The following is a 26,673-nucleotide window of genomic DNA, read 5'->3' as shown; positions in this document are numbered from 1 at the left end:
GGAAAGAACATATGCGCAAAGGTGTAAAATCTTGACTTTCGTTTTAACAGAGGATTTTCTATTGTGGCAGTATCTCGCTTACCTTATGGGCAAACCTTCCTAAATTAGTAATGCCTTCGGAAGTCATTTGTTTACATACTGCAAAATGAGGCATTACATAAGCGAGGGTACGCCTTCCCCACCAAGAAGGAGGAAGGGCTTTGTACACTTTTGCCCCACACTGACGTGGGAGGGGATGAATTTTCCTAACAACAATATATTTTCCCTGTTGTATTTTTGGCGTGGCCTCATCTTGAGTGGACAATTCAGACCCATGAGCTTTACCAAAAAAAACCCTGCTTCCGGTAGAGATGAAAACAGCTAGAACTGGTTTGTTGATATGGATCAAGACATTTTTTGGGCTCCCCGTGGGGCCGTGGCTATGGGGACAGTCACGATGAGCAACTGCATGTCAAAACTGACCACTGCTGCACTGCTATGCGGGCACGTGGAGGGTACGGGAAGTCAGCTTCAAACATCTGGAAGCCTTGCTAGCCACACCTTTCCATAAAAACACAGCCCTCCGAGCCAAAGGTTAATTAATTAATTAACCCAGCTGGAGTTAATTAATTCTTAATTACTCAGTTGGATCTCTGTATGGGGTGGGGTAGGGTGGGAGGACTAAATCCCACTGAAAAAGCTTAACTGCATGGAGGAGGCCAGGTTGAAAGGGTTCATTAAAAGAAAATCCCTTACCAGCTAGTCTTTTTTGTGCATTTTTTTCACAAACTAATTGATCACAAATTAATTGTAATTGAAGAGGAACTAGTAATTTAGGATGACCTGGGGTGTGTGTGTGCGAATTAATTAAAGAATTTATTTTATTTGGTGGGCTTTGCATGGGAAATTAATTGGCTGGCTTTGCCTTCTACGAAATTTGGATAAATCCTAGCGATTCTTTCTAAATTTGCAGATTGGTGTCCTATGGGCCTGGGCGGCTGGGCCCCAAATCTTTTCAGTGCCTAGCAACACCCCCGGGTGGGAGCACAGACAGTAGATGAGAAGAGCTCCGGCGTGATTTGAGGTAGTTTGGCAAGGATTTCTGACTCCCAATTCTTGAACAGTAGCAACTACAACAAAGTGCTCCGTCCGTCCCCAACACACCCTAAGCTACGCTGCTGGAACGAAGGTTAGCATTTGGAGGCTAACCAGGCGTGGATTCTTGTGCGGAAGGGCTGTGTTAACGCCAGTCAGTTCTGTTATTCAGAACAAATTCTTTCATTCTGAGTGTATTTATTTTGAACCTGGCTCCGGCGGGTGGATCTCGGGGTTGCACTAAAAAAACAAAATAGATCCTGCAAGCCCAAAGTCTGCCCAGCCCTGGTACATGCTCTCCTTTGCTAGTGCTGCATTTTCTTTAAAAGAAATTATCGTTTTCAACAGTCAGCAGTGGAGGCTGGTGGCTCTGATGTCAGTGGGGCGGTGAATCCACTCTGGGTTTCAGTCAAAACCAGTCAGAACTTTGCACCTTGGAGAGCTCCTTTAGAGTTCTGACTGAAACCCGAAGCAGATTCACCACCCCACTGACATTGGAGCCACCAGCCTCCACTGGCCCTCACCAGTATTGTTCTGGGACATTTGGCTAACTTAAAGAATTCCCCAACACTAAGGTCACCTGAGACACACCCAGTCAGTCAGTGTCACCTATGCCAGTGTGAATAGGTGCTGGTTTAACCCTTTAATAACTTAATAACTCCAGCATGTCATTCTTGCCCACTACACTGAATCAGATCATAAAAGCAAGCAAGCTTTTGAGTCACACAGAGTTATTTCTGTCTTGCCACGTTGCTCCCCAATGGCTGTGGGATTATTGGAGTCCCAGTCCAACACATCTGGAGGGCTTTCCAGGTTGGGAAAGGCCGTTTTAGGTTTTCATAATTGTAAGTATTTAAATATTGAATTCTGCATTGCCACCGTTGAAGAGATCTGCTGAACTCAAAAGCTTGCATGCTCCTACATTACTCTATGTTTGCTGCAGGTATAGATATTTTTTACAGACATGGATTTAAAAAAAAAAAAACAGCAACAGATCTCTTTAGGAGGCAGAAATGGAAACGTTATTATCTGCTAAGCGGGCAGCACAATTTAATTTGTTTGTACAGAGCAAAGAAAGTTGAGACCAAACCAGCATCCCCGTTGCCAAACCAATCGCAGGCTGTCGTTCTTAATCACCCCGTAGCAAAGCAGATAAGCAACACTTCCTCCTCGTCATACATTTCCCTGGTGGAAAGAATGGTAAGAAAATAAAACGAGCCTGGGAGGGCTCCGTTGGTTTTCAGCCCGTTGGGGTACAGCTGCAAAGAGCCCCTTGTAAGAATGCAGTTTTTACTACCTTGCAGAAGGGGCTTTGAACCCCTTTTAGGGGGAAAAACTGCACAGAAGACAGGAAACCACCCAACAATTGATGGTTGGGGGGAAAGGGTGGGGCCAGGGGAAGGGACCCCCTGGGACTGAGCCCCCCCCCAGTATTAGAAAAACAGAGGATCGCTCCATCAAGCATTTTTGGTTGTTGCTCTTGCTCCATGTCATTTTACCCTGCTCAAGAATAGACTGTGAGGGCAGATGGTTTGGCAGGAGCGACTGTACCCTGAGGCAAGGTGCCACTAAATGTGGAATAGCCGGAGGCCGACCAGTCTGACTGACTCCCTTGGCCCAATCCAGCAGGATGTTTTCCTGAGCAAGCGCCATTGAACTGAACAAGAGGAGTGCAAGAGTACTGCCATGTCCGGTGCCGGTTGGCTTGCACCTGTGATGCCACCAACTACCATGCTCTCACACACAGCTCCTGTTTGTTTCAGTGGGGCGTGCGTAGGAGAACCTCCCAGTGGATAGGGTCTCATTTTAATGAGTGAGATGGTTGGATGACACTTCGATTTCTCCATGCAGGAACCAAAATGCCATAGCTCCCCATCTTGTTTTCACTTTGGCAACTTGTGGAACTCCTTGCTACTGGATATAAGGCCAGAAAACATTAGATTGTCAAGTGTGGGCATTGCTGTGCTTGGCCCCAAAACTATTTCACAGAGCCCTTCTATTGGTGCCAATCCAAGGGTTTTTTTCTCAGCTTAATTGCCACCCAGGGGGGCAATTTTCAAGGGTGTTTGCACCTTCAGAAGGCAGGGCTCTCTCCCCTGCCCACATGCTGCAACACGCCCCCCAAAACCAAAACTGTCCCTGCATGGCGATTAAGCTTAGAAAAATAATATTTTCCCATTGGTTTGGAATGATCTAGGGCAGGGGGCAAATGAACGGAATAATTTATTTTATTTGAGTTGATTTGGATGAGAAATTAATTGACGGGCTTTGCCTTCTGTGAAATTTAAATAAATCCTTGTAATTATTTCTAAAGTTGCATATAGATAGATGTAAATGAGCATACGGAGATTTGATGCAGATTTGTGTCCTGTGGGCCCAGCCCCTAAACCTCGTGAGTGCCTTGCAACAAACTGGATTAGACAAAGAATGGGTGGAAGTCAGGAAAAGAATTTGGTTTGCTTCCAGTTCTCCTGCAGACTGGAGGTCTTGCACAGAGGGAAAGGGGGGTGGGGTGGATCTGCTACTCCTCCCTCTTTACTGGGCTATTCTGACTCAGTTAGCTCCGGGTGCAAACAGAGGTTCAAAAGCACGTTAGGACCAAGAGATTCGGGCAGTGGGCCGGATCTGAGAGGGAGCGGGTTGTTACTGGAAGGGCATTTATTTCGAACAATTTTTTCCTGCGCTGCCTATGCACTGCAATTACCATGATTTATGGGATGAGACAGAACTGATATCACCCCAAGGAATACGCAATGAAAGCCACAGACTCACTCGGCGTTACTTCATTTTTTAGGGCTGCCACGTTTAGTCGAGCCGACAGTCAGGTGAATCATGGAGCTGAAAGGGCCCTCAGCGGTCGTCAAGTACAGCCCGCTGCCAATGGAGGAATCCCACTGTTGGAAACATCTTGGACAGGGGGGCCTTCTAGCCTCTGCTTTAAAGCCTCTAAGGGCGCAACCCTACGCATGTTTAGACAGAAAAAAGTCCTCAGACTCCCAGCATTCCCCATCCAGCCATCCTGACTGGGGGAATGTTGGGAATTGGAGGACTTTTTTTTCTGTCTAAACATGCATAGGGTTGCGCCTTAAAGAACTTGAGTCCACCAAATGGAAGGAGGGTCTGACAATCAAATCCAGTGTTTCTTGGTGAGCAATTTCATGCAGAATTTTGATCATTTGGAGGGTTTGTTGGGGGAAAAAACATCCTTCATTGTTAATTATAATATCTGCAGCATTGAAACGTTATGCTGGGGCTGCAGAAGAACTGGAATTATTTTTAGGATCCTGTACCCAGGTAGTGCTTCAAAATGTGGTTCTCAGATGTGCTGGCTTCCAGGAATTTGAAGTATTTCTTTCTACCCCTCTTGAAAAGTGATGCTGAAGTTTTAAATTACTTCCATTGTTTTTCTTGGAGTTCACCTCTGGGTAAATATGGAGGAGGGGAAGGGAGGGAGAGAAAGAAATTCCCCTATCCCACTTGAAGCACAGTGGAACCAGTTCCCTAGGGAGGTGGTGGGCTCTCCCACACTGGAGGCCTTCCAGACGAGGCTGGACAGCCATCTGTCGAGGATGCTGTGACTTGGATTCCTGCATAGAGCAGGGGGTTGGACTCGATGGCCTTATAGGCCCCTTCCAACCCTACTATTCTATGACTCTGATTCTATGATTCTAAGCTGGGGAGGGGGTGTTAAGGAGCGACTACTAGGACTGGATGGGGAAGGACCCCCCCCAGGACCAACATTTTTTATTTGGAGGGGGAGGAGCAATAGAGGAGGGGGAGCAGCATTTGGCAAATCTCTCTCTCTCTCTCTCTCTCTCTCTCTCTCTCTCTCGGGAGTGGATTTGTTGGAAGAAGCCCTAATGACTCAAAAGATACACACCAGCAGCGAGAAGATGACCAATCCAAACCAGCAAGTTTTAAAACCAAGCCTTTGGATTTTGTCCATGGAGACGCAGCAGAAGCAAAACAACAGAGGCTATTTCCAAACCATGCTGCAGAAAAACATCTGCCGGTCTGATCAGAACCTTTTGGAGAGAGGAGTGTCCGTCCGTTCTAGTCACCATCTCAATGCTGCCGCTTTAACTCTAGAACTGTGATGCTCCAGAACTCAGCAGCTTAATTTAGAACCTCCTTTAGAGCTGTCCTGTGCTGCGGAAACTGCGATACACAGCCGCACCCTCCTCGAGCTTCCTCCCTGGCCCGGGCGATGGCTGGCTGGCACCGCTGTGTGGGAAAGGGCCCTCTTGTGGGTTGGCAAGTGCTTCTCAGGAGGTAATTGGCCTCCAAGCCCATGGAGTTGATGTCCACACCTGTCCACACCTGGGCCTTCCCAAAGAGCCTGCAATCTTCTTGGAGGAAGCCTGCCATGGCATTCAGAAAGCTTGCGTAATTTTTTGTTAGTCTGTTTCATTTTTATTTATCTTTCTGGACCTGTCAAATTTAATTTACTGTTAGATATTAAAATCTATATCAGCCTAAACAATCACATTGGAATGTACTTACTTGATACACACGATGAAAGAAGTTGATAAAATGAAAACACACTTGCAGTCTTAGTTTGACAAGGTTGTTTCAGGTTATAAAATGTTACCTCTTATCTCTAGTAAGGTCTGCGCTTCCATTAGAAACATCAGATTTAGAGTGTAACCCTGTTGGTTTTTTTCCATTTTATGTTACAGAATGGTGACAAAGAGTGCTGTGGAACCTGAAGGCTTGCAGACCATCCGAAGTGGATCTCACCCAAGACGTTGCTCCACTCATTTTTCACCTCCCTTTAGGGGGTGGGTAGGCGCAACCAGCCACTCTCTAAAGGTCACCATGTGGGACAGGGGTGTGCGAGTAGGCTCGGGACGTAGGGCTGAGAAATCTCAAGGTCCGAGTGCTGTAAGACTCCAGGACAGGGAGGGCCAAAAGAAGGCAGGGCAAATTCTGCGCAAAAGGGCGGCGGAGACCTGGTGTCCGTTGGCAGCTGGGGCCTGTCAAAAGCCCCCCCCCCCCCGTTTTTTGTCTTTAATTGGGCAGGGAGCATCCAAGAGCAGCCTTCCCCAGCCTGCTCCCCCCCCCATGTGCTGGATTACAACTCCCGGGATGATGGGAGTTGTCGTCCAGCGCATCTGGCGGGCACCAGGCCGGGGAAGGCTGCCCAAGGGGGTCGGCAGGGGAACATGCTCAGCGCGCACCCGCCGGCGCTTCCGGGGCGGGCGGCCCGGCGGCCCCGGCTGGCTTGCGCAAGGGGCGCCCCCCCGGCCCAGGGGAGGGGAGGGGAGGGGCGGCTCCGGGGGGCGGGGCCGGCGGGGAGCCTTTTGCCGGCGCGGCGGCGGGCGGGGGCACAGCTGCCCCTGGACTGCCGGCGCCCGGAGCGAGGGAGCGCGCGCCGCTGTTGCCATGCGCTGTAAGTCCCGGCCGAGGGGCTCGACGCCTCCTCTGCCCCCCGCCCCCCGATTAACCGGCTCTGTTTTCCCCCGCTTCGCAGGGCTCTGCTGTGCCCTCCCCGCGGCGATGCTGCTGAGTCTGCGCGCCAGCCCCGCGATCTCCGGCTCAGGTAGGCAGCCCCCCGCCCCCCCCGCCCCGCTCTCCAGCCGCAGCAGCAGCAGCAGCAGCGACCGGCTCGCTTCGGGGAGACGCGCGTCTCCCCAGGGCGGCAGCCTGCCGCAGAGCGCTCGGGGGCGCGTGCCTCTCCGGGCGAGCGCTTCTCCGGAGGGCGCCCGCGGGCAGGAGCGCCTCGGGCGGCCCGGCGGGCGGCTTTGCCGCTTTGTCCGCGCGAGCATCCGCGCGCCGGCCGAGGCTGCTGGGCGCGCGCCCGGGGCCCTGGCGGGGCGCCACTGCCCGGCCTCGCCTCGCCTCGCCTCGCCTCGCCTCGCCGCTGCCCTCTGGCCGACCGTCCGACGCGCGCCCCGAGGCTCTCCCGGCCGCCCTTCCCCCGCTTCGTCTCCCCTAAAGAAAGTGAAGGATGGCGCAGACGCATCGGAGCGCAGCCGAGGAGCCCCTGTGTGGCCCTTCCAGCGCCCTCATCATCCCAGGCTCTGCCGGTGAAAAAGAAACATTTCCTTCGGGCGCAATCCTGCGCGTGTCTAGGCGGAAGAAAGCCCTACAACTCCCAGCATCCCCCCGCCCGCTGGCGGGGGGATGCTGGGAGTTGTAGGGCTTTCTTCCGCCTAGACACGCGCAGGATTGCGCCCTAAGTGTGTTTGTGGAACTTTGCCCTGCAGCTGGCTTTTCTCTTGGGAAACAATTCAAAGAAACAATTTCAAAGAAACAATTCCTTCGGGCGCAATCCTGCGCGTGTCTAGGCGGAAGAAAGCCCTACAACTCCCAGCATCCCCCCGCCGGCTGGCGGGGGGATGCTGGGAGTTGTAGGGCTTTCTTCCGCCTAGACACGCGCAGGATTGCGCCCTAAGTGTGTTTTTGGAACTTTGCCCTGCAGCTGGCTTTTCTCTTGGGTTTGCTTTGGTTTTATTCCGTTTTAGATGCATGTATTTTATATGATGTTGGATGACGTTATTGTACGTTACGGCTTTAAGTTTTGTTTTGTGAACCGTCCCGGAAGCCTCAGCTAAGAGATGGTATAGACACGCAATCAATTAATTAATTAATTAAACCCAACTTTTCTGGCCGCCGCCATTTTCGCAACAGGGTCAGTGGTGATAATCAGCGGGGGTTTTGTTCTTATTTTATTTTAAACAATTAACATTAAGGCGTTATACATGATCTCCTCTGATCTCGGAAGCTAAGCAGGGTCAACCCAGGTTAGTAGTTGGATGGGAGACCGCCTGGGAATGAGGCTTCCTGCACAAGTTATTGCAAGAAAAGTGTGTTAGCACTAATTAAAAGATCGGTTGAAGAAAATTAGAATCATAGAATCATAGAATAGCAGGGTTGGAAGGGGCCTACAAGGCCAACGAGTCCAACCCCCTGCTCAATGCAGGAATCCAAGTCAGAGCATCCCTGACAGGCAGCTGTCCAGCCCTGTCTTGAATGCCTCCAGTGTGGGAGAGCCCACCGCCTCCCTAGGTAACTGGTTCCATTGTCGTATTGCTCTGACAGTCAGGAAGTTTCTTCTGATGCTCAGCTGGAATCTGGCTTCCTGTCACCTGAGCCCATTATTCCACATCCTGCATTCTGGGAAGATCAAGAAGAGATCCTGGCCTTCCTCTCAGTGACAAAAAAACGCCACAGTCTGCAAAGCTTGTAACAAACACGAGCTGAGCTGCGATAAGCTCATTTTCCTGGCACGTCACTGTCAGGACGTGTCAAAACCCCGCCATTTTAAAAAGGACAGTAGAGTGGCACCAAAGGAGTAGCACATGCAGAACCTGTGCAACTGTTCCAGTTCTTTGGGGAAAAGTTGGATTTTCTGGGTTTTTCCAGATAAAGGGCTCTTAACGCTACCAATCCAAACCTATTCTGCCTTTTCCTCCTTAAGGGCACAATCCTTAAGGTTCCTTAAAGGGTCGCCGCCGAACACGGAGGCAACTGCCTATCCAATGCAGGGCAGCAGAAGCACAGAGGGGATCATTCGCTCCGCACTTTTCCTGCCCTGCTTTTGCATTTAGACAGCCGATGGCAGCTGTCTAGCCGTGGGACGGCGGAGCGGGGAAGGAGGCTGCCGTGCAACACATAGGATGTGTCGTACAGGCATTTTTGCCTTCCCCAACCTGTATTCCCCCAGACACACCCCATTTCGGCCGCTCCATGTTCCTCTTGCGAGTGCGGAGCACGGGGCTTTTCTGCGCTGCCTGCGAGACAGCACAGAAGTGGGGGGAAGGTCGGTTCAGCTCCGAGGTCGGTTCCTGGAAAACCAGATGTCTTATGGCTGTCTAGGTGCTGACTAGCGGCCATGGGATTGCTCCTTAAGGGATCTTTTCTGGTAGGAAAAAAGGCAGAAGTAGTGGTGGGGAAATATGGGAGGGTTACAAATGGAAGGCAGCAATGTCTGGACACCAACTCCCCCCCCCCCCGTAAAAGTTCATCTCAAGGCAGGGCAGCTGCAGGATGAAACTCTACTCTGGAAGCATGCTCCATAGCCTCAGGGAAGATGGAACCATCAGGATGTTATGACTGCATGACGGCCTTGTGTGGATGCTCCGTAAAAAGTGAGCAAATGAGGTGTGGCGTCTCCACACTGAAGGTGCAATCCTATGCATGTTTAGACAGAAAAAGCCCTACAACTCCCAGCATTCCCCAGCCAGCATGCTGGGACTTGTAGGACATTTCCTGTCTAAACATGCATAGGATTGCGCCCTAAATAGCTCACATTTCACCACAAGTATGAATGTTTAGGCTTGTATGGCAAAGAGCAACTCCAGATGCTGCGTTTCTTGCACAGTTATCCTATCTTCGAACACAGCATTTGGCAGGGAGTTCGGGCAAAGTTTTTTTTTAATGGAAGTTTTCCATTACTTTCCAAGATTTCAAAGAGTGGATGTTGTTGTTTTAAACCAGGGGTGCAGAACCTCAGGTTTACAGGCCAAATCTGGCCTGCATGTGATCCCGATCCATTCCCCTTTCCTCCAAGCACCAGATCATTTAGTGGCTTCCCAGCTTTTGTGCAGGTTTTTTCCCAGTTCTATAAGGTTGAGCTGCCTCTCCAAAGGCTTAGCTGCTGGCAGGAAGAGCTTTAAGCTAAAATAGCCTGGTATGTGTGGCCACATCCCTTTGCCTCCCCCCCCCATGACTGGAATGCAGCCCCCAAGAGTTTCTCCAAAATGGAATTTGGTCCTCAGGCTGAAACAGGTCCACCCACCCACCCCCGTTTTGAATAGAGATAGAAAGCATTTAAGTTGGTAAATGCATATGTCACCATCAACATCTTTTTTGGAGGAATATACCCCATCTTTATGATATATGGGACTGTGCATGTTTCTTTGGGTGCTCAGGGCCAAATCCCGGTTCGAGGGAGCTGAGAACCCTTTGGAGGGCCCACAGTTCCTGAGAGCCATCTTCCATCAGTGGCATTGTGGGTCATTAAAATGGCTGGCAGCTGCCAGGCCCAGCTGCCCGGTGTGGGGGACCCAAGGTAGGTGTTGGCAGTTGGCCTCACCAGGGTCTGGAGTCTTGGGCAACTGCTGAGTGCAAATGTCAGTGGGTGCTGTGTTGGGTTGTCTCACTTTCTAGATCTTTTATTTCAAGATAAGGGCCCCTGTCTTGCAAAAACTTCTCTCCCTTTTACGGATGCCCGACCTGAGAGAGACACTCCTCCCTTAACTACCTCATTCAGCCACAGCGAGTACAGGCATATCCCCTACTGATAAACTAAGATCCACATCTTTGCACCACCACAGGCGGTTACAGCAGCTACACCCACAGGGAGCAAACCCTTTCCCCTCTGCCCTCCCACCTTGCAAAACTCTGTTTCTCATTCGCTGAAGCTTTTGTCAGGAAAAAATTGCTGGGGGGGATTTTGCCAGGAATGTTTTTTCTGGGGCGTCGCCTTTGCCAGAACAGTGCTAGCTTAACCAATTGCTGGACCGGAGCCCTGGTTTTCTCCACAATCCCTGATGCGGTTTTGAAACTGGCCCCGTGGGGAACATTAGTAGGAACAAAACAACACCAACCAGCGGATCCAAGCCACACCTCAAAATCCCCGTCTTGCTCACAGTTAATGGCTCGGCTGGGATCTTCTGACCCGGCCTCCGCTCTTATCAGCTGGTGGCATTCGTGAGCCATATTTTTCTTCCCCTCTGCAGCCACGCTGGCTAGAGAGGAGGGTGCCTCTGAAAGTGCGAGGAGCGCCTTTTTCTCACCATGATCTCCTGCTACCAGCCACTTCAAGCATCCAAGACTGACTGGGAGGGAGATTTTCCATGGCACTTTTTGTTTTGCAAATTAAACACTCCTTTTCTTGGACCTCTAAACAATTTACAGCTGTTAATTTCTAAAACCTGCTGGGTAAAGGTGAAGGAGAGATACTGGGACGGGGCAGGCCCATCTCTCCCTCTGCTATATTCAGTGTCTTGATTGACCAAGATCATCCCGAATGGATGCTTAAGGCTTATACCCAAAGCACCCTTTCTCAGACAAGCCACTTCCCCAAGAACCTGAATGCAAGGCAAAAGGTTCAGCCCCCAAACACAAACCCACTCCTTTGAACCCAGAGTTTTCTGCTCCCATTTTACAGAAGGCAAGCCCAGTCATTTCCCCCCAAATCACCTCTGAATAAATCCCACTGAAATTATTTTTGCCAAATTAATAGGAAGGTCACACCCAAATCAATTCCCTCCAAATCCATTACCCAGCCAGAAACTGCCCCAAATCCATTCCTCTTCATTTCCCCTTTGCCAGCCAACTCATCTCTTCCTTCTCCCCCACCACAGACCCCCAGTCACTCTGCTCCCTCAACCATGCTCTTCGCCCTCTTCACTTGTTAAAAGTTGGCAGCCTGATGGCCAACAAAATCAAAAACATACAACATTTAAAACATCTACAACAATTTTCCATCAAAGTACAAACAGCCCATAAAACAACTAAACCATCAGTGACAACCATAAACAATTCAATGGATGCATTAAACAGCCCAGCATATGCCGTCCAATGCCTGACAATAGGAAAGTCTTAACCTGGCTATGAAAGGATGACATTGTTGGTGTCAGGCAGGCCCCGCATTGCATGGTTGGGGGGAGCCACCACCGAGAAGGCCCTCTCCCTTGTTGCCATCCTTCAAACCTCCCTCGGAGGAGGTGCTCAGATGCTGATCGTAGGGTAGGGTAGGTTCATACTGGGGGAGGCGCTCTGGCAGTTAGGTCCCAAGCTGTATAAGGCTTTATAGTTAAAACCAGCTCTTTGAATTAGGAAAGTCCGTCACTGAGAAATCCGTTTCATTTTTGGCTTGTCAGAGTTCCCGGGGCTTGCATTTGTGGGCCGAGTTGTGCTTTCTTCCCGAACTCTGAGAACTTTTCCGGTATTTTTTTTTATTTGCAGAAATAGAGATTTGTGCAAATTGCAGCCACAATTTGCATAATTTGAGCAAATTTTGGCTGCAATTTGCACAAATCTCTATTTCCGCAAATAAAAAAATATGAAAAGATCCGTGAACTGGCCTGACACGATGCAGTCCGGTGGACTCATCGAGCTCCACCCCCAAATGGATTCCTCCAACATCCCTATCTTGAATTGGGCTCATTAATGTAAGAACAATAAGAAGAGCCCTGCTGGATAGGACCAAGGGTCCATCTCGTCCAGCATTCGGTTCATAGATATTGGCTAACCAGCTGCCTGCTGGAAGCCCACAAGCAGGATGGGAATGCAGCGGATAGGCAGCCAATGCACGTGCGCCAGAATCAGTGTTACATGCGCAGACTGTCTGGTCCCTGTTATCAGTCTGGCTGCTGCATTTTGGCACAGTTGCAGTTTCCAAACATCGGTGTTTGCTCATCCAATAAATGGTGTGAATGTGTGCGTGTCAGAGCAGAGCTGGAGGCAGCGGGTTGCACTGAGCTGGGAAGCAGGAGGTGCTGATCCAGTGGATGGGACTGGTGCCCGTGTATTATTTTTTTTACCCGGGGTGTGTGTGTGTGTGTGTGTGTGATGCTACAAAACAAAATGCTGCCCTCCAGCACCAGCTTTATTTGGGTTCAAAAGAGCAGTTTTGTGCTCTTGTAGCTCAGACCACGCCTCTGCAATGTAATCGGGTTCTTGGGCAAGCTAGATTTTTCGTCCCACCGGTTTCTTTTCTGGGAAATGAGTGTTTTGTGACCGGCCGTGACCACGTGGCAGCCATTTTGTGAATGGGCAAGCCCACCAACCACCGTGGCAGCCATTTTGTGAGAGCGGACACAACGCGCTTTAAATTCCAAATGTCTCGGAAAGGTGGGGGGGCTGCTGGCCCCGGGAGCTGCAAAAAGCTGCATTTTGGTGGCTTGTCACCACAAAGGGCAGCTACGCACAGATCCAAAGCTGATTGGTTTGAGTCCTGGCAGCATGATTGCGATCGGATCTGTGCGTGCAGATATGGCAGGCATGTCCGATCATGCCTGATCATCATGAAATGCGTCGGAAGTGCTTTTTAAAACACACCCACGAGGCATCCAAAAGTTGAACAAATGGATGCGGGAGCACCCAAGCTGCTCCTTGCCTGGGCCAGATATGATCATCTAAGGTGCCTCAAGGGCACCTGCTCCGTTCAGCCTGGGCACGAGCCAGGCTTTGTGGGTGTCTGCACTGGGCTGCATGAACGGCGGAAGCTTCCAGAAAACTGTTCCAACATCCTACCACAGTTGCACCTTGGATGGGGCGGGAGGGGGGACTTCCAGACACAGTTGTCTGCTGATAAGCTTCCAAAGAACCCTCCATTCCTTTCTGTTTCTTCCAGAAAGGGGTGGGGGGAAAAAAACAACCACAGCCACAAATAGCTTCCACCACTTGGAGCTGCCTTTGCTGCACTGAGATAAGAGCGGCTCTGCCACTTCCCAACTGGCTGGTTTATTAATAAAAGTCAGTGCCTTGGCCGCCACCCCGCCCCTGCACTCCCCAAACCTGGAAGAACCACGTGCCACGAGAGGTTTGCCAGAGGCACCCGCCTGCTCGAGTGTGAGAGCCTGCCGGAAAGGCCGGCCACGGTTTTGCTTTGCTTTCGGAAGGGACTCCTGCGAGTCCTTCTCTTGTGACGGAATCAAGTTGGCGGAAGAATTCCAGATCATGGAAAATTGTGGAAGCATGCAAATTGATGCCTGGAATATTCTGCCCTGTCTTTTGCACGCAGAGATGGGGAAAGGAACAGTGACTGTCTCCTCCTCCTGCAGAGCTTGAATTAAGTCCTTCTGGCTCCAGATGTTTAATAAATACCGAGAAGCACGCAACAGAGCTAATGGTGTCGAGTCCTCCAGACACAAACTGGGACGGCGCCAGGATTTGGTGCTGTTGAATGGCGGGACGCAAAGGGGACTTCTGCCAGGCCACGCCTCTGGAAAGCATTTGACTCAAAAAGCTGCAGCCAGAGCAGAGCTTGAATGGATGCATCAAGCGAAACGGCTGTATCTGTTCTTAAAAATACAGCTCGCTTCCCACTCCAGAATGCTTCTAGTCCATGCTCGCTGGGAATGATGGGAGCTGTAATCCAACCCATCTGGAGGGCACCAAGTTGGGGAAGGCAGTTCTGCTGCAACCTGGGGGTGGGGTCAGGGGAGATGTTCACGCTGACACTCTCAGCCTACAATGGTTTACTCCCGCAGGTAGTTTGGAAGTGAGGGACCCCACTTCTGTACCATCTCTATTGCTGCCTCCACTTACACCCCACTGAGTTAGGGTGGCCCCTTACACATCGGCCCCCAAAAGAAAGGCATTCCCAGAAGGGGGGGAAGAGGGCACAGCTTTATGTGCTCATTTATATAAGAGAAGCAGGGCTGTTCCGTTGCTTCTCCTAAGAGACCTTTGGTCCTCCCTCAACTTTCACGTAGTGGCAGCTACCTGAACCGTTTCCATCCCAGCTGTCGGTTGTAAGAACTGGGGCCTGAGTTGCTTCTTCTCCCCCCCCTCCCCTTTTCCCGTGTGTGTCATGCCTTTTAGATGGCAAACCTGAGGGCAGGGACTGGCTGAGGTTGTAAACCTGACAGCAGGAACTGCTTTTTGCTGGCTGTTCTAGGAACCTTTTTTGGTCAAAGGTCAGGGTAAAGATAAAATAATTACTAGAAGTAAGATAATTACTACTATTTGAGTAGAAATACAGTACACCTCCCCACAGTCAGGAAGATTAGGACCAGCTGTCCTGTACTCCTGCTACTCAGTCAGCTGCCCAGGTGTTGTTAAGTGTTGATGGGCAACTCCAAGTGGGGGTGTACGAGGATTTCGTTCCTGTTTGCAAATCATGCAAACATGTCCATTCACAACCCAAACCCAAACATAAGCAGGAACGCAATTCTCAGGAAACGTTTGCCATTTCCCAAACTTGTGTCCACATTCGAAAGTGCACACTGGTGGAAATGTGCAGTTCCAAAAATTTGCATTTGTGGCTATGTGCGCTTGCACAAATCCCCCCCCCCCCCCAATTCACATTTTCATACTTCAGCCTGTGGGCAGAAATGCGCCTTTTTGGTCAGGAAAGTGCGCATTTTAAAAAATACATATTTTTCAAATTGGGAAAATTTGCGCAGTTTTAAGAGTGCATGTTTTTCCTGATTATGCGGCCCCCCCGGAGATGTTCATGTTTGGGAATGCAAAAGAAGCAAAACGAGCTTTGAGGAAGAATTCAGAGAACCTTTGAGGAAGAATTTGGAGAATTTCAATACTGCATGTTCACCCATCTCTAAGTAGAAGGTGCTCATTTTGCTCTCTCTTCATCTTTCAACTGGACACAGACCGGACAGCCCTTCAGATGGAGGACTGCCGCCTATATAGTAGGACACGTGGCCACCCTGGTCCAGCAGACCTGTAGACAGTCCAGAAGGGAAGCAGTGATGTTAATCATATGAGTCCTTCCAGTAGCCATATGTCCTGGTTATGGGCTTCCCATCTGGTGGGCCACTCAGAGAAGCAGGGTGCTGGTCGAGAAAGGTCTTTGGTCTGATCCAGCAGGACTTGTCTTCTGTTCTTATTGGTTCAGGTGATAGATCAGAATGGAACCTCCTTGTTCAGACACAATCTACCTTCAGTGCTGGGCAAAAGCAGCAGACAAGGGCCCTTCTTAGGTTCCCATCCAAGGAGCACCATCAGTAGAAGTTACGACCACTGTCCTGTGACTGATTCCTAAACAGAGAGGGTCTACGGCCGAGTGTTTTTTTAGACAGTCTCTTGGGTTGTTGGGCAGGGGGAGCAATGGTTTAGTGGTCAGTTTTGAAGTGCAGGTCCTCACTTTTGCAGAGCGATGGGGTCTGAATTGCCCATCCAGGACCGAGCCAGCCCCAAATACTTTGCATTACAACAAGGAACAACATAATGTGGCTGGGGAAATCCATTTCCCACAGCTGCTGTCAGGACTGCAGCTATGCTCAGAGGGAGCAGGGAGGCCTGAGGTGGGCGGCAGACAATGTCCACGTCCCTGCTAATAAAAGAGTCCTGGTGCTGTGTCCCTGTGAGCTAAGGTGCCACTGCACCACTGGTGGGAGAGGCTTTCACGAGGAAGTGGCCCACGCTGCTGCCACCTCTCTGTTTTTCACTTAGGGGGCTGCAAGCCCCTCGTCCGGCTGCTTTCATGGATGCGATTTCCTGGCACAACATGTGGCCAAGAGCAGGTAAGATAGACGACTTTACAATTCCACCAATTCATGGAGGAGGAGATCTGCCAAGGGCTGCTACCAGCTATATGGAGCCTCCACTTTCAGAAGCACTCTACCTGTCTGAATGGAATGGAAAGGACCTGGAGGAAAGGGCTGCTTATTTCATGGCCCCAGGCTTCCTGGATGCACTGGGCTGGCCACTATGGGAAGCAGAGCTTTGGACTAGATCAGGGGTGTTGTGCCTCTTTCAGCCCAAAGGCCGAATCCCCCGGCTTAAGGTTCTGCATCCTTGAACTAGATGGACATTTGTTCTGATCCAGCAGGGCTCTTCTTATGTTAACCCAGTGGAGGCTGGTGGCCCTGATGCCACTGGGGCAGTGGATTCGCTCCAGGTTTCATTCAGAGCCAGTCAGATGCTTTGCACCTTGGAGGGCTCCTGTAGACTTCTGACTGAAACCCGGAGCAGATTCGCTGCTCCGCTGGGCAGCCTCTTCCCCTCAGCAATGGATTTTTCTCCTAAGCAGGAGACGGCATTGCAGGCCCCAGGGAAAGGGCTGGTCCGCCGAGTCCGCACTTGCCAAGGAAGCGAAGCTGACTCTGTGTGCGAGGTTCCGCCATATCCACCCCGGCATGGCCGGGCATGTATGCCCTGGGGTTGCCAGGTACATACACGCACAGAGAAGGTACACCGGGAATCTCAACGGAGAGGCTGCAAAAGCTCATGGCCTCAGTGGTTGGAGAAATGGAAGGATTTGTTGCACTCTGGGAGGAACAGGATTCTCGTTGAAAAAGAGACACCCATCTGCCAAATTGTCCTAACTCCAGTTTGCTAGCAAAAACAAAGTAACCCCCCCACACATGCCTATTTATGTTTGCCCCAAAGAAGGCAGATCTCCAGATGTTCTGGACATCAACTCCCAGAAGCCTGTGCCGGGAATGCTGGGAGTTGAAGTCCAAAACTTTTGGAGATCTGCCTTCAGCCCACCCCCGAGAGATAGAGCTCCCAGCCAATCAGAAAAGAGAGGAATCGGGGGGGGGGGGGGCTGGGATGCCACATGGCCAGAGGCGAATATTGGGGAAAGTTCCTCAGCACTGGGGTCTTCCGAGCTGCCCATTCATCAGAGATGTCTGCAAGTTGCAGTTGTTTTGCAACTGCAGCTAATGAACAAATGCAGTGCATGAATATTCAGCAGAATGTGAATCTCCGTTCCCAGAGCCGGAACACAAATATTTGTTGGTTTGCCACTCTACCCTTTTTAGTGTTTCCCAAAAGGGAGGATCAGTTTGTACCCAGAGCCTAGTGGGATCTCAGCAATCATGTAGCTGTCACTGTTGATACTGGACTTTTCTCACAATCTCCAAAAACGCTCAGATCCTGCACCTTTCCCCAGTTGTCTCCTGGGTGTGTTTAGTTCTTCCTGCTCTCCTATAAACACTTCATTTTTCCATGTCCCATAAATCCGAGCTTATAAATCACAGCTGCAACTCCTGCAGCACGCCAGCGGAGAGGCGAACCACAACAGCTGCAGCACAGCTGGAAATGCCGCCACCATCCCATTGACACGAGAGCCTGACGGGCTGAGAGTCGGCTGGGTCAAGATGGGGCTTGGACAACAAGGACTGGGAGCAGCAGGCAAAGTTGATGTCTGTGAGGACATAGAATCATAGACTTGGAAGGGACCTCAGAGATCATCTAGTCTGCTACAGTATCCCTGACAGGCAGCCACCCAGCCCACCACCTCCCAAGGTAGGGTCTATTCTACTGCTGAAGAGTTCTCACTATTGGGATGTTTCTCCTAATCGTAAAATCATAGAATAGTAGGGTTGGAAGGGGCCTATAAGACCATCATGTCCAACCCCCTGCTCAATGCAGGAATTCAAGTCAGAGCATCCCTGACAGATGGCTGTCCAGCCTCGTCTTGAAGGCCTCCAGTGTGGGAGAGCCCACCACCTCCCTAGGTAATCGGTTCCATTGTCGTATCGCTCTGACAGTCACGAAGGTTTTCCTGATGTTCAGCCGGAATCTGGATTCCTGTCACTTGAGCCCATTATTCCATGTCCTGCACTCTGGGATGATCAAGAAGAGATCCTGGCCTTCCTCTCTGTGACAACCTTTCAAGGACTTGAAGAGTGCTATCCTATCTCCCCTCAGTCTTCTCTTCTCAAGGCTAAACATGCCCAGTTCTTTCAGTCTCTCCTCATAGGGCTTTGTTTCCAGTCCTTTGATCATCTTGGTTGCCTTCCTCTGAAGCCTCTCCAGCTTGTCTGCATCCTTCTTAAAGTGTGGCGCCCAGAACTGGACACAGTACTCCAGATGAGGCCTAACCAGTGCTGAGTAGAGGGGAACGAGTACTTCCCAGGATTAGGAAGCTATGCTTCTATTAATGCAGTCCAAAATAGCATTTGCCTTTTTTGCAGCCACATCCCATTGTTGGCTTATATTCAGCTTGTGATCAACCACGATTCCTTCTCGCTTGTAGAGTTGTTGAGCCAAGTATCCCTAGATACTACTAGAGCAATACGACAATGGAACCCATTACCTAGGGAGGTGGTGGGCTCTCCCACACTGGAGGCATTCAAGATGAGGCTGGACAGCCATCTGACAGGGATGCTCTGACTTGGATTCCTGCATTGAGCAGGGGGTTGGACTCGATGGCCTTGTAGGCCCCTTCCAACCCTACTAGTCTGTGATCCCCCTTCTTGGAACTGTGCATTGGTTTCTTTTTCTTAGGTGCACAACTTGGCATTTATCCCTATTACATTTCATTCTGTTATTTTCTGCCCAGCGCTCCAGCCTATCAAGATCACTTTGAATTTTGTTTCTGTCTTCCAGGGTATTGGCTATTCTGCCCAATTTTGTGTCATCTGCAAATCTGATAAGCATTCCCTGCACTTCCTCATCCAAGTCATTAATAAAAATGTTGAAGGTGCAAATAGTTGGCTAATGTTTAGCCAAAATCTGCTTCCCTGCAATTTCCACCCAGTGCTTCTAGTCCTGCCCTCTGGAGCAACAGAGAAACAGTCTTCTCCATGACAGCCTTTCAGATATCTGAAGACTGTCATCATATGTCCTTTTAATCCTCTCTTCTCCAGGCTAAATGTACCCTGTCTTTCAACTGTTCCTCATAGCACTTGGGTTTCCAGACCCCTCACCATCCTGGTTGCTCTACTGTGGACATGACCAATGGAACACCCATCATCAATGGCAGTCTACCTTGGCATGCCAGATGATGCTAGAGGGCAAAGAACAGGGCAGGGGCATTGCCTTTGTGTCCTGCTTGAAGGCTTCCCAGATGCTGGACTAGTCCAGGGATCGGCAGAAGGTATGTTTCCGACTTCAGCTCCCAGAAGCCCCTGGCAGCATAGCCAGCGAGCAGAAATGCTGGGTGCTGAATCCCCAAACTTCTGGAGATCTACTTTCTGCCCACCCCTGGACTAGATGTTCTGACCCGGCCAGTCAATTCATATGCTCTTACAAGGCCAATGAGATCTTGATGGGTGGTGGTGGTCTGTTTTTGTTTTTAATTTAAAACCTCCCTGTTTAGAATTCCAGAAGGCTTCCAGCCCAATCACAACATAAAATATGGCAACAAAACAGCTTAATTCTTTAAAAAAAAAACCCACAAGTTAAAATAGCCTGGGTAGAGTGACCACTTCTGCGTTGCCACAGAAGAGGAAACACATCACCAAAAACGAGGGAAATATTGGCTGGGAATGATTGGAATTGTAGTCCAACACTTTTGGAGGGCACCAGCTTGGGGAAAGCTGTCCTGGTCAGTCACTCCCCCGTAGGCACCAAATAATTAATAAATAATGATTCAGCTTCTCCACAATCTCCTTGTCCTCCTTCAGTACGCCTTTAACTCCATTGTCATCCAACGGTCCATCTGCCTCCTTAGCTGTTTTCCTGCTTCTGATATATTTAAAGAATTCTTTATTGTTGGCCTTGATGTTGTTGGCGACATGCTCTTCAAAATGCTTTTTTGCACCTCTTGCTGTCTGCTTGCATCGCCTTTGTGCAAGCTTGTGCTGCCTTTTGTCTTCCTCGCTTGGGCAAGGCTTCATTTTCAGAAGGAAGCTCCCTTTTCTCTAACAGCTCCCTTAGCACTGCTCCTTGACCAAGCCGGTGACCTCTTGGACTTGGTGCTACCTTTCCTAACCTGTGGAATACAATTTAGCTGGACTTCTGTTATTGTGGTTTTGAGTAATCTCCAAGCATTTTGAAGGGATTTAATCCTTTTGACTCCCGCTTTTAGCTTCCATTTCACCAGCTCCCTCACTTTAGAGAAGTTTCCGCTTTTGAAGTCAAATGTGACTGTGTTGGACTTCCTGGGCAATTTTCCGCTTAAATATATATACAATCTGATAGCACTGTGGTCACTGTTTCCAACTGGTTCAACAACATTTACATCTCGTACTAGGTCCTGAGTGACACCATTAGAATTAAACCCAGGGTCGCCTCCCCTCTGGTCGGTTCCATGACCAACTGTTCTAGGGCACAATTGTTTAGGGCATCGAGACATGTAACCTCTTTGTCGTGGCTGGAACATGCATTTATCCTATCAATGTGGGGTAATTGAAAACGCCCATTATTACAACACCTCCTCGTGTGGAGGCCTCCCTGATTTTGTTTTCCATCTCAAGGTCACTCTTGAGCATTCTGGTCTGGGGGACGATAGCATGTTCCTAGCACGAAATTAGTTTTGGAGCCTGGTATTGTCACCCACAGAGCTTCTGTGGAAGAGCTTATCCCTTTAGGTGTTCTAGTCTGCTCGACACTATGCCCTCTTTGACGTGCAGGGCAACACCTCCCCCAGTACGCCCTTCTCTGTCCTTCCTATAGTGTTTATATCTGGAGATGACCGCATCCCACTGGTTCTCTCTGCCCCACCAGGTTTCTGTAATGCCCACTATATCCAGGGTTTCCTTTAAAATCAAGCACTCCAACTCTCCCATTTTGGCTTGGAGGCTTCTAGTATTTGCATACCTGAGCGGTGAAGTGAACAATAAAAAGGACGATGATGACAACGACAACAATAGAAATGAAGAATTAAAACATTTACAGTCAGATTACGGCAATAAAACCACAGTTGGTTAGTCAGGGAAGGCTTGTTTAAATAAAAATGTCTTCAGCAGGCTCTGAAAATGAAACAACGATGGTGCTTGCTTGACATCAAATGGCAGAGAGTTCCATAGTTTTGATGTGTAGTTGGCTTCCCCACTCGTCGTCCTCCCATCAGTTTTAGTGTGGTCTCCTGCTTGTCTTTTGCAAGCCATTTTGGAAAATGTGATTTAAAAGCGAAGAGTACGTTTTTAGCATGAAGTAACTCCACTGGGTCTGAGAGAATGGGATCTGGCGGGCCACTCAGAAACGTCGGTGCAGCTCTGGGGTCTGAGACTTTGCTTCCGTTTGTACGAAGTGGGCGTTATCGAGTTGCGCCAGGTTTACAAACAGGCTGAGATTCTTGCTCTTGAAGGATGAGGTTCTCAGCGAGCGGCTGGATCAGGCCTTTTGACCTTTCACTTTTTAATATAGATGGGCTGGACTCTTGGATCCAACTTCGTTCCTTGCTTTTAAAATTCGCCTGAAAACTTTTTTTTTTTAAAGTGAGGGAGAGGAACAACTTCTTTCCTCTCCATCCTGCAAAGACCCATTTGCAATGAAAATCAGGCGCCTTTCCGTAAGGAGATCCTGCGCGCTTCTAAAGGTCACCTTTATGTTGGTGTTGACAGATGGAGACTACTGTCGGGTGGCTGGTAGAAAGGCAAGCCCTGCATTGTGCTGTAAGAGGCCTCATTTGCTTAACATTTCCAAAGGTGCTGATTTCCCAAGCCCAGGGCCCAAGACATTTTCTCGAGGCAAAGAATAAAATGGAGTGCACTCACCCCCCAATGCCACCTCTAGAAGGTGACCAGCGTGACCGTTGAATTTTGTATTGTAGAGTAGGAAGAATGCAGAAAAGAGTAAATGAAGCGGTCAAGGGGCTGGAGGAAAGGTTACAACGTCTGGGACAGTTTCGCTTGGAGAAAAGGCAAGTGACATGATAGAGGCATGCAAGCGTATGCCTGGCGTGGAGAAGCGGAGAGGGAGACACTTTCTTCCCTCTCTCGTAATACTAGAACCCAAAGGGTCCTCCCATGAAGCTGACTGGGGGGAGATTCAGGGCAGATGAAAGGAAGTCCTTCGCACAACACAGAGTTAAATTTGCTACCACAAGACGTAGTGATGGCCACCGATTGAAAAGGGGACAAGACAGATTCCTAGAGGCGAAGCCTATCAATGGCTATCGGTCCTGGTGGTTATGTATTTCCTCTAGTATCAGGGGCAGTATGCCTGTGTACACTGGTTGCTGGGGAGAATGGTTGGGAGGTGCTGTTGTGCTCGCGTCCTGCCTGTAGGTTTCCCACGGGCAGCTGGCTGGCCCTTCGTAAACAGAATGCTGGACTAGATGGGCCCTTGGTCGGATCCAGCCCCAGGGCTCTTCTCACGTTCTTATATTCTTATATACGTCCACACTGATGCTGGGCTGCGTCTTCCATCGCAGGGTAGCTTAGGGGGCGCAGGGCTGGCTGCATGGCACCCATAGCTCTCCTCCGACATCTCGCTGCCGCCCCCGCCAGCATGTGCCGCCTGAGACAGTCCCCTTGCCTCAGGCCTGGCCCAAACCTCTGGTAGCTGCAGCAGCTTCGTCTCCTTACCCATCCTCTGAGCTGCCGATCACTGTGATCCTCCGTGAGTCGCAGAGCTGAGCTGGCGAGCCCAGAGCATCCGTTCCATCAGAGGCCCGAGAAGCCAGGCGGAGCAGCTCGGGGGAGAGACGGGAGTGGGCCTGCCCGTGGGGCCATTTTCTCAACCCCTCCCCTGCTTTACGCTCCGTGCCGTGTCTTACGCTTCTCGTGTCTTACGCTTCTCTGTTGGGCTCAGATTGCTTCCCAGGGCCTTATCTCAGCTGTGTTTACAGCGGGCTATACAAATAACAGGCCAGAGGTGGGCTTTCCTCCCTTTCCTTGTGCCGGCCGCTGCACGCCACACAGCGGATTTGTGACAGAAAATCCCTTGTTGTTTTTGTGAACTTGGGTGCTATCAGAAAAGGCACCTCTGCTAAGCCTCTGCTAAGGTTTTAGTTTTTGTGAACCGCCCAGAGAGCTTTGGCTATTGGGCGGTATAGAAATGAAATCAATCAATCAATAAGCCCGGCCCAGCCCGGCCCAGGGAACAAGCCCATCTGGCTAAGTGGAGGAGACCTGCCGGAGTGGCCTGAGATAGGGGGACCGCGGCTTCCCTAGACCTCGCGCGCCCCCCGCACAGATTCTTCCCAGGGGGTGTTTTGGAGCAGCCGGAAGTCTGTGAACCCCCCGCCTGCCCGCAGATCTACCCGTGGCTGCAGACGGTTACCAGAGTGTGACGTGTGGCACCATCCACACAACATCCCCCGTTCCCTTGGTGTTGAGCCATTGCTGCTCCATACGGCGCCGGCCCCAAGTTCTGGAGGACCCATGGGCCAGGCACCCTCAGGGACCCGCTCTGCCAGCGAGTCCGCCTTCTCGTCGCCGCGGTCACCCGCTGCTCGTGTGCCTCCTCCTCTTCCCCTCCTCGCCCCCGCTTGCTCGCTTGGCAGGCAGAGCGCCCGGGAGCAAGCAGGCCATGGCATCTCCTGCTCCTCCTCACCGCCACCGTTGTCTGGCAGGGGAACAAGCTGGTTGCAATGGCGAAGAGGAGGAGCGACTCCAGGGGGCTCTCGTAAGCAGGGCCCTGCGGGGGTGTGGGCCCCTGGCAGGTGCCCAGCTGTGCCTACCTTTGACGCTGGCCCTGCGGTAACAAGGCAAATCCACATGTAACCAAGTTGTACTATGCAGACCAGAGCGAGAGGCGGGTGAACAAGCAGGTTGCAGCGGTGGACAGGAAGAGCGACTCCAGGGGTTCTTGTTAGTGGGTCCCTTCCGGGGCGTGGGCCCTTGGCAGGTGCCTGACCATGCTTCCCCTTGATGCTGGCCCTGGTTCCGTCGATAAAGAATAGATTACGTTCTGCAAGGCTGCGGTTCAAGACCTAGATCTTGCTGCAGTCTCTCTGGATGGCTACAGAAGCGTCTCTCCCTTTCTCTCTTCCGCATTCCTCCATCTGTAAAATGGGATCAGTAATGTGCTTCACAGAGTTGCAAGGATTGGCAACAGAGCAGTCATACAGCACTCTGCACATTAAGAAATGCTCCTTGCATCATTTGATTCAGATAGCTGTGTTGGTCTCTGGAACACAATCTCCAGGCACGGTACAATACTACCTTTATTAGAACCCGTCAGTGCATTGTGCAAGCTTTCAAGTTATACAGGACTCTTTCTCAGATTGGACTTAAAAAACAAAACATCAGCATCGAGCCTAAAGAATTTGCAGAAGGGCAGCTGTGTTAGCCTGTTGAAGCAATAATAACAGAGAGACCTGTGGCACCTTAAAATCTAACACTTTTATTACGGCACAGATCTCCATGCACATGGATAAAGTGAGCAGCATCCACAAAACCTTATGGCATAATAAATGAATTAGTTGTTAAGGTGCCACAGGTCCCTTTCCCGAAGGCAGCTGCTTGGCCACTGTGTGAACAGAATGCTGGACTAGATGGACCCTTGGCCTGATCCAGCAGAGCTCTTCTCATGTTCTTATGTATGTGTGTTGCTGTTTATATGGTTTGCTCTGTTTTCCATTTGCAATAGGATCACTAGACGTAGAGGACACAGTCCTACACACACTTACCCTCATTGAACCCATTGGGACATGCTCCTGTGTCAACATGCGTAGGATTGGACTGCAAAAGTGCAAATGTGTCACTGGGTCCATTCCCATTTATTTTAGTATAAAAATAAGGTTGAAATCCCCACCCCGACTCTACTGTCCTTGTGGGTGCTGCTAATTATGGCACTGTGGGGTTTTGAGTATTTATGCAGAATTTGTTAAGAGCATTCTGTCCTGCTAGACCTTGTCACGGGCAAACGCTTCCAGTGATCTTTACACCTTCTCTGTTGTCGCTCTTCCTGCAGTGAACCCATGCTGCTATTTCCCATGCCAACACAGAGGTGTGTGTGTCCGGGTCGGCTCCGAGGGCTACGAATGCGATTGCACCCGGACCGGATACTATGGCCCCAACTGCACATCGCGTGAGTAAACCCCCCCCCCCCGCCCTGCCCTTTCCACAGAAATTGGTGGTGGGCACAGAAAGGAAGATTTTGGATGCTGAGGGGGACTGGAAACACAGGCCCCATCATGTGGAATGGTTGAAAGAGCTCAGCGCGTTTAGCCTGGAAAAGAGAAGATTATGGCGAAGCCGTCTTTAAATCTCTGAAGGGTTGATGTGGCAGACTTCAGAACATAAGCATGGAAGAAGAGCCCTGTTGGAGCAGAAGAAAAGCTTCCCTAGTCCAGTATTCGGTTCCCACAGCAGCCAACAGTACAGACTTAGCAAGGGGAAACGTCTGCTCATAAACAAAAAAATGTAGGCTTTGCTTCCAGTTCAAGCTCAGTTTAAGGTCTTGATGTGCAACTCGTATTCTAAATCGTAGGCACAGACCTCAGTCCAAGCGAAGAGTTCAGCCGTTAGTTTAGCTTTAAAAACCAGAGCGTCGGGGTGCTCACGGACGGAGGGCTGTTGCCGTCTTTTCTTCCTGATGGATTTTTTCTGGAAAGAAAAAAGACGTAGGAAGCAGCGGCAGAACACAGGAGGCTTACAAGTGGAAGACAGTGATGGCTGGACACACCGCCTCCGCCCGCCCCCCCGGTAAAATACTGTGAACGCGGCAGGGGCATTGCATAATAAAAACCTTGTCTGGAAATCCCTAAGCCCGGAAAAGTGCCCATTGAGCCAGACTCAGAGAGTCGCGTGTATTCCCAGAGGGGGCCCTCCCAGTACATCCGGGGTGTGCAACTCTGGGCAGCTCACAGGCCAATCCCGCCATCCCTGGAGTCGCCGTGGGCTGCACTCCCCCCGGCCTCTGCCGCCCTTGTACCATTTTTTTTTAAGGGAGGGGAGGGGAAAAACAAGCTAAATTTGTCCCTTCTAAGCTTCCGTAGCTGTTTGCTGCTGAATTTCAGTGGCAAACTGCAGTGTTTTCCCCTCTTTTTTTCAAAAAAAGTAAAAAAAATAGGGCAGGGAGCAATGGGGGCTGCATGGGGGGTGGCGGGGGCTGCATGCTGCCCACCCCTGAACTACATCCTCTCCTTAATCCCTACCCACCGTCCACTCCCTTGACAAAAATCTCCATTCCCAGGCTGGTCAAGTGAATGCTGGACTAGGTGGGCTCACCTTGGTTTGACCCAGCACCCCTCCCCCCTCCCCATCTACCAACAGCCATTGCTGAGAGCATCAAAGGATGCAGCAGCCCTTTCATTGCACCTAGGGACAGAACCTCAACCTGGTGAACGCTGTAACTAGCTAAGAAGCGCTGCCTGAGCTCGCATTTTTCCTC

General features: G+C 50.5%; 1 protein-coding gene across 1 annotated transcript in view; it reads left to right on the top strand.

Annotated features, from left to right (window-relative positions):
* Positions 1-6,348: 6,348 nt before the first annotated feature.
* PTGS1 (prostaglandin-endoperoxide synthase 1) overlaps positions 6,349-26,673 on the top strand; it is a 31,946-nt gene continuing 11,621 nt past the window's right edge. Inside the window, exons 1-3 of the mRNA XM_084821258.1 lie at positions 6,349-6,466; positions 6,548-6,616; positions 25,252-25,368. Coding sequence (XP_084677384.1) covers positions 6,460-6,466; positions 6,548-6,616; positions 25,252-25,368 — 193 coding nt within the window. The 5' untranslated portion in view covers positions 6,349-6,459. The remainder of the gene's footprint in view (positions 6,467-6,547; positions 6,617-25,251; positions 25,369-26,673) is intronic.

This window comes from Heloderma suspectum, chromosome 14, assembly GCF_057233095.1.
Source record: "Heloderma suspectum isolate Gila_16-S chromosome 14, 16-S_ref, whole genome shotgun sequence".
NCBI lineage: Eukaryota > Metazoa > Chordata > Lepidosauria > Squamata > Helodermatidae > Heloderma > Heloderma suspectum.
The sequence above is the reverse complement of the archived record's forward strand: the minus strand, read 5'-3'. Positions and strand labels throughout refer to the sequence as shown.